The sequence below is a fragment of the Octodon degus genome, unplaced genomic scaffold (genome assembly GCF_000260255.1).
Source record: "Octodon degus isolate 3935 unplaced genomic scaffold, OctDeg1.0 scaffold00028, whole genome shotgun sequence".
Classification (NCBI taxonomy): domain Eukaryota; kingdom Metazoa; phylum Chordata; class Mammalia; order Rodentia; family Octodontidae; genus Octodon; species Octodon degus.
The window spans coordinates 7931912-7938726 of record NW_004524604.1 but is presented as its reverse complement, the minus strand read 5'-3'; the positions used below and the strand labels follow the sequence as shown (position 1 = coordinate 7938726).

General features: G+C 45.0%; 1 protein-coding gene across 12 annotated transcripts in view; it reads right to left on the bottom strand.

Moving 5' to 3' along the window:
* The window catches only part of Helq (helicase, POLQ like), a 47156-nt gene that overhangs the window by 1098 nt on the left and 39243 nt on the right, over nucleotides 1-6815 (bottom strand). For 7 of the 12 annotated variants that reach the window (XM_023713037.1, XM_023713041.1, XM_023713040.1 and 4 more), the window contains 2 exons: nucleotides 6116-6229; nucleotides 5135-5269 (listed from right to left, as the gene is read on the bottom strand). In XM_023713037.1, coding sequence (XP_023568805.1) covers nucleotides 5135-5269; nucleotides 6116-6229 — 249 coding nt within the window. Of the gene's footprint in view, nucleotides 1-5134; nucleotides 5270-6115; nucleotides 6230-6815 lie in introns of those variants that run through there. The other 5 variants (XR_002820658.1, XR_002820659.1, XM_023713039.1 and 2 more) reach the window with 4 other exon arrangements.

Genomic DNA, 6815 nt, shown 5'->3' with positions numbered 1-6815 from the left:
GAAAATGACAAATCAAAATGATGCCAATTTGATAAAAGATTGTGCAGAATTATTTAAAAGTAATAAAAATGCCAGGTCTGGTGGCATACACCAGTAATCCCAGCACTTGGGAGGCTGGGGCTGGAAGATTGCCAGGAGTTTGAGGCCAGCCTGAGCTATCTAAGCAAGTTGAAGATCAGCTTGCCTACATAGCCAGACCCTGCCTCAAACCACCCTCTAAGGAAAAAAGAAAAGAAACCACCACCTGATAAACATACATTGGCAAGGGCCAGCCAAATAGCTCAGCTGATTAAAGCACCTGCAAGCAGGTGCAGGGGCTGCGAGTCTGATCCCCAGGGCCTGCTGAGCCGGCCTGCTCCTGGGGTATGTTGAGAAGGCAAATGAGGCTGGCTGTGGTGGAACACGCCTGTAATCCCAGCTCTTGGGAGGCTGTAAACTGGCAGATCACTACGAGTCTGATCTAGTAGTGAGACCCTGAACACCCTGCAGACTCCCCCCCCACCAAAAAAAAAAAACAAACAAAAAACACTGGCAAGCTTTCCAGTAGCTGCAGTAAAAGGACCCTGAGAACCAGTCTCCCTACAGACCAACCAACAAGTAAAGCACACAGCTCCCTCGAGCCAGTAACACAAGGATGCGGAACACGTCAGCCTCCTCCTACATGTCTAGTTTTCGGAAAATCCACCAATTTCCAACACAGCCATTTTTTAAGCTCCTACTTCAGGAATTGGTGGAGATCAAGGAATACAGATGAACAAGGGAGCAGGAAGCCTGGGCATGGTCTCACAGGACAACAGACGCTGCTGAGGCAAGAAGGGGAGTAGTGAGGCAGTCGGGAACCAAGCAATGAGTGAGAAGGACAAAAGCAGGGTCCTGCAGGACAACAGGAAATAAAAGCCCCAAGGACACAAACGCTGCGCCTCTGTGCTGACACTGCAGACTGGAAGCAAAGCAGCAGGGACAGTGTCTTGCAGGCCTCAGACAACTGGAGACACGGGGTCGGGTGGGCACCCTGCAGAAAACAAACCAGGCCCAGGGAGAGCAGGCTGGAAGTCAAAGTGCTCAGGGAAAAGGAAAAGTCACAGTTCTCAGCTCAGATTAAGATTTGTAAGCACACAGCTGAGTAGGCCGTGACCTCATGGCTCCTCCACTCCACTCCAAGCTGTCTCTGTGCCCTTCTGGACTGTCAGGAGGGACAGCGGGTGGCTCCCTCTGCTTCTGCAGGGCTGAGGCCTGGGGACCAGAAACACACTCTGGAAGCTCCTGCAAGTTCTGAAGGATGTGAGCAGGCGTCAGGCAGGGTCCCCACAGTCGCAGAAGTGTCTTGTGTGCACCTACTTCTACTGGCCTAGTACACAGCACCCCGTCCACCTCCCTGGGGCCCAGGAGCTGTGGGTGCCCTTGCCACTGAAGCCAGGGTCCATCTGCACGTGGTGGCCCACGCGGTGTACTTCTCCCCATACTTGCTAAGGTTGTGCTGCTGCTTCTGAGCCAGCCTGCTAGTACTGCGTCCTCGTCTTTGTACTGGACTCTCCTGTTCAAATTATGTATAGACTGGGCATGGTGGCACGGATCTGTAAACCCAGCACTAACAGCCAATAGTGCATTATCGATCCATGACTAAAGCCAGGCACAACTAATATAAATGAATAAATAACCAAGGAAGGAAAAGCTTCCCTTGGCACACAGAGGCATACATAAATGTAGGAGGCATAATGAAAACAGAAGATCACCGCTTGATAGAAATAACTGAGGTATACAAAAGTCAATAGCCAACACTAGCCTGGGGAGTGTAAAGGTTTAATAAAGAACGGGATACCCATCATCACCTCAAAAGTATCTACTCTCCAAATACCAATTACAACGAGAAAAAGAATAATTTTACAGTGAAGAAACTTAAAAAGATAAAACTTCTTTAACCAAATGATCAAAGTCAGTATTAGCAATGGGACAAAATGTGGCATTCCTGCCCAAGCAAAAGAAAAAATACATAGCTTTAATAAAACCATAGCAGGTTTCCTTTTTTCCATTTTATTCCCTCACATGCAATCTTTAACCCTCCTCTCTGCTCAGAACCTTGTACTCTGTCTTGTTCTGATTAGTCCAGGCTTGCAGTGACGACTTTAACATCCCTTGTGTGGGGTGCTGCATACACAGAGCTCATCTTAATTCTTTTTCATTCCCTTTCTCTCCCCTTCTACCCCTCCATCTGTCAATCCCTTTTCCATCTGAGAAAGATCTATCTCCCTACTTCCTTTGCCTTTTATTTTGCTCTTTATTTATGTATAGAGTTTCTCATATAAGAGAAACCACACACTATTAAGCTGTGGTTGTCTGACTTATTTCATTTAGTGGTATGGTCTCAAGGTGCATCCCAGTACTCTCCTAAGCTGTATGCAAAGTGGAAGAGAAGCTGAGGACCAAAGGGGAGGATTTCTGAGAAGTGGAGGCGTCATGACATAGGAGCACTGGCCCCGACAGCCACAGGTTCCCACACCAGCTATGACCTGCTCTGCTGCACTTGCCTAATGTCATTTAGTTTGCCCACTGTGTCTGTAGCTCCATCTGAACCCTTGATAACATTCAGTCAGATGTCACAGTCCTGGCTTTCTATTTACTGTTTCTATAAACCACTTCATTAGATCTCACTCATTTCTTTACTCTTGTATTTACATATTCTATATGCTGAGTACTGTGCTAGGTATTCCAGAAATGGAATGGATTGTTACTTTGTTCCTACAATGTATGACATCCTAATAACAAAGCCCACCTTACTGGTCTCATGTATACAGACAGGGCTGTTGAGATCAGTTACGAGGTGTAAGACACAAATGAATGTTTAAGTTAAAAAGGATACCAGTAGAAGACACCCTGCCATGCATGCCCCTCACTTCAAACACACTTATCCCCTCATTCTTGCACTGTCTGAAGCATGCTTTCCTGAGTGTTGTTATGGGGTGTGATCACAATTACAGCGACAGCCAAACGGGGATGTTTTGGGTCAATTCAAGACAGCAAGGCAGCCAAGACAGCACAACTGAAGACACTGGGGAAAGAGGACTCTACGTGTGCTTCATGAAGTGGCAGGAATGATGGGATGACTGTGTCTGTAGTGACAGGGAATATTTTGAGGGGAATTAATAGCAGAGTGTCTTTATGGTAACACTTCTTTTAAAAAATAAAATTAAGTATTCAACATATTTTTTGATAACATCTTGTAAGGTAATTTACGTGAGCACCATTCAAAGAAAGTTCGGTGAAAATGTACTTTCAATTTTGCTTTTTACATAATACTGTAACAATAAAGTTCAAAATAAAATTAAGCCATTCCCGGCTGAGAACTATAGTTGAAACTGAGAAGGAGAAAGTCCCGAATTGTGGGACAGCTTTCCCACACGGAGCAGAAGGGCAATGACAGTCTGGGCTGCACTGAGAAAAAGGACTGTGAATAACCTAAAACTACATTACTCAACACAGAGGAGAGAAATGGCAAGGAGAAACTTCTGAGGGCCACAAGAGCCAATTCCTTACCTGTGGAAAACTACCAGGAGAGTGGGAGGGCAGAGCAGTTCTCAGTGTAGAGATCTTAGAGGTAAGGCTTAGTGTTGGTATCCCGGGATGAGTTCTGTACTATTCAGAGCAGCCCAGCGCAGAAGCCCTGATTGTGGAGGGTACAGGCTCCTGGTCATACAAGTGTAAGTGGACAGGGAGACCAGATTGGGGGCAGGGAAAGGGCTTCTGGTACTATGTTGGGTAGCCAGAGATACTCACAGAAGCCAAGAAAGGGAAATACAAAGAGTTTTATATAGCGTGCACAGGTGATATCCCAACTGTTGCCAGTCAGGAGTATCACCCCAAGGATAGGAAACGGCAGCTTACATCGCAGCTGCTCCAGTTTCTAAAAACAGCAGATACTTTCCAGAAAGGTGGAGTATAGAGTTTATCTAATCACATGGTAATAGTCACAGTCATAGGGTCCTTACAGCATTTTTCAGAAACAGCATTCATCAGAAATAGAATCTGCTTAGCGATGGAAACTGTTTAACATATAATTTTGGGAAGAAGAAGTTCATCTAAGGTTTAAAGGAGGGGCCGGTGAGATAGCTTAGCAGACTAAGCGCCTGCTTTGCTAAGTGCAGGGACCAGGGTTCTTTGAACCCTGGTCCCGCATGCTGTGCTGGCCCTGTCCCCGGGGTGCACTGAGGGATCAACCGAGTCTAAGCTTGGTGGTGCATGCCCTGTAATCCCAGCACTGGGGAGGCTGAAAACAGAAGGATCACTATGAGTCTGAGTTGCGTAGTGAGACCCTGCACCAAATACATAACATGAAAAATACACATATATATATAAAGTTTAAAGGTGTTTAAGTGGCTTTAGAAACAAAATGGAATCACTTTGCCACCCTACTGGGAAGAGTGCAAAGACTTCGTGATTCCCTGGACTTCAATAAATCCCCAAAACTATTTGTCTTATTTTTATTTTTATTTTTTTTGGTGGTTCTGGGTACTGAACCCAGGACCTCATGCTTGCTCTGCTACTGCACTACACTCCCAGTGCCTTTTCAATTTATATATTGAGATAGGAAATTGCTAAACTGCTCAGGCTGGGCTTGAACTTGTAATCCTCCTGTCTTAGCCTCTCAACTAGGCAGGAATAGCTTGTGCTACCATGGCTGCCTTGTCTTTACTTTTTAAAGAAGTCTTTTTCCTCTTCTTAACACATGAAGTATTTGTACCTACAAATTCTTTTTTTCTTTCTTTCTTTCTTTTTTGGTATCAGTGATTGAACTCTGGACCTCGAACCTGCTAGGAAGTCACTTATGTTACAGAGCCATCTCCCTGGCTCTGTGCTTACAAATTCTGAATATGTTTTGCTTTGTTTTGTTTGAGACAGGCTCTTGGGGGCCAGGAGGATAGCTCAGCAGCAAGTGCAAGGTCCTGAGTTCAATCCCCAGTACCAAAAAAAAAAAAAAAAAAGAAAGAAAGAAAAGAAAAAAAAGACAGGATTGCACTATGTAGCCCAGGCAGACTTTGAACTTGAAATGATCCTCCTGCTTCAGCATCGTGGGTGCTGGGATTACAGGCATGTGTCACCACACCTGGCTCTGCTTTTAAAAAGTGCTTTTCTTGCTCACCTTGGCAGATGAAACAATTTGCCTGGCTTGGCGTCGTGACAAATGATCGATTGTCCTTATTAGCACTTCAGGATCCGCACTGGCCAAGTGCATTAGACTTCTGTAACCTGCACTGAACAACTGTTTTGCTCGACCCTGGAAAGCATCACAGAAATCAGTAGGATAAGAATTTGGGATAAGGGAAAAAAAAAAAAGACATGGGAAGAGACCACGATAACAGAATCAGTATGAAGAGATCAGAATCTTGAAGAAATTTCAAAGATACACTTCAGTGGCTACAATCTGATGGCCAGACAGCTTAAGTCAGGTATGCTAAGGTCAGGAGCAAGAAACGCATTACGGCATTCAGGCTGGCGGCACCATTTCAGATCTGCAAGCAAAAGTTCCTCCAATATTCTTTTAATGTTAAATGACAATATTCTGAAAATGTTCTCATTATCTACTCAGGGACCAATAGTGTGTGTGTGTGTGTGCGCACACGCTTCCCAAGCAGTGCTAGGAGCTAAATAACTGAGAATAAACAAAGTTGAGGGTTAACTGAAAACAAAGCTGCAAGGTCCGCTGACAGTCCTTCCTTTTCACTTCTTTAGGAAACAACTGGCTCTGAGGCCCTGAATCAACATTATCATAAACAAACACAGAATCCAGATTCTCAAAAAGTAATTCTTCACTGGAGCAGAAGAAGGAAGAGGCTTTAAGGACCAGTGGTAGCGCACTCACTCTCGGGGACTATTGCTCTACCCTACTGCTATATACTGCTTTACAACTAGGCTTTTTCACTGGGTCTGCTTCCCAAATAACAGTGGATTTCTGGGAGACCATGGTAACAATTTAATTTAAAAAAAAATAAAGCCTGGTCTGACCAATACGCAGCAGGGCTCCTGCCGTGACTTGATCTGCAGCTGACGTCACAGAATAGTCTTTACAGAATTGCTCAACCAACCAGGGCCGGCCTCATCAGGGAAACCACAAGCTACTAACCTCTAAGACTCCAGAGACCTCCATGAGTGGAATCAGCTCTGCCTTTACGCAGTACGTCAGCTTCTTGGTAAGCTCCACCAGAAGGGCTCTGTACACCCAAAACTCCTCAAGCTCCTGTGAGACACAGGGAAATACAGAAATTTTAACTTTAGGAGCATATTTCTTTTTTTTTTTTGGTGGAACCGGGGATTGAACTCAGGCCCTTGCGCTTGCCAGGGAAGTGTTTATTCCACTGAGCCATCTCATGGCCCCCAAATCCACCTTTTTTTTGGGGGGGCCCGAACCAGGGATTGAACTCAGGCCCTTGAGCTTGCCAGGCAAGCACTTACCCTACTGAGCTATCTCCCCGGCCTCTGGGTGCATATTTCAAAGTCCAGTTTGTGTGACAGGGCTTGGAGAAGATGTTCCTCCATGCAAATGCTGGAATCGGCTAAGCTGGGGGGAAAGGTGAGTCTAAGCCAAAGTAGTAGGAGTAAAGGCAACGGAGATCTGGAAGAATCTGATGAACTAGTTCTAGGAGACAAGACTGCAAGTTGAAAAATAAGTCTAGAAGAGCTCTATTCATTTTTATCAAAACATCAGGATGTCAATGTAGTTTTTCTTTCTCAGGTTAAAAAGAAACTCTACCTCAGAATTTATCCGAAAGACAAGACAACTGCAAGACACTGTTCATGCACCATTATTTAAATGTACAAATAAT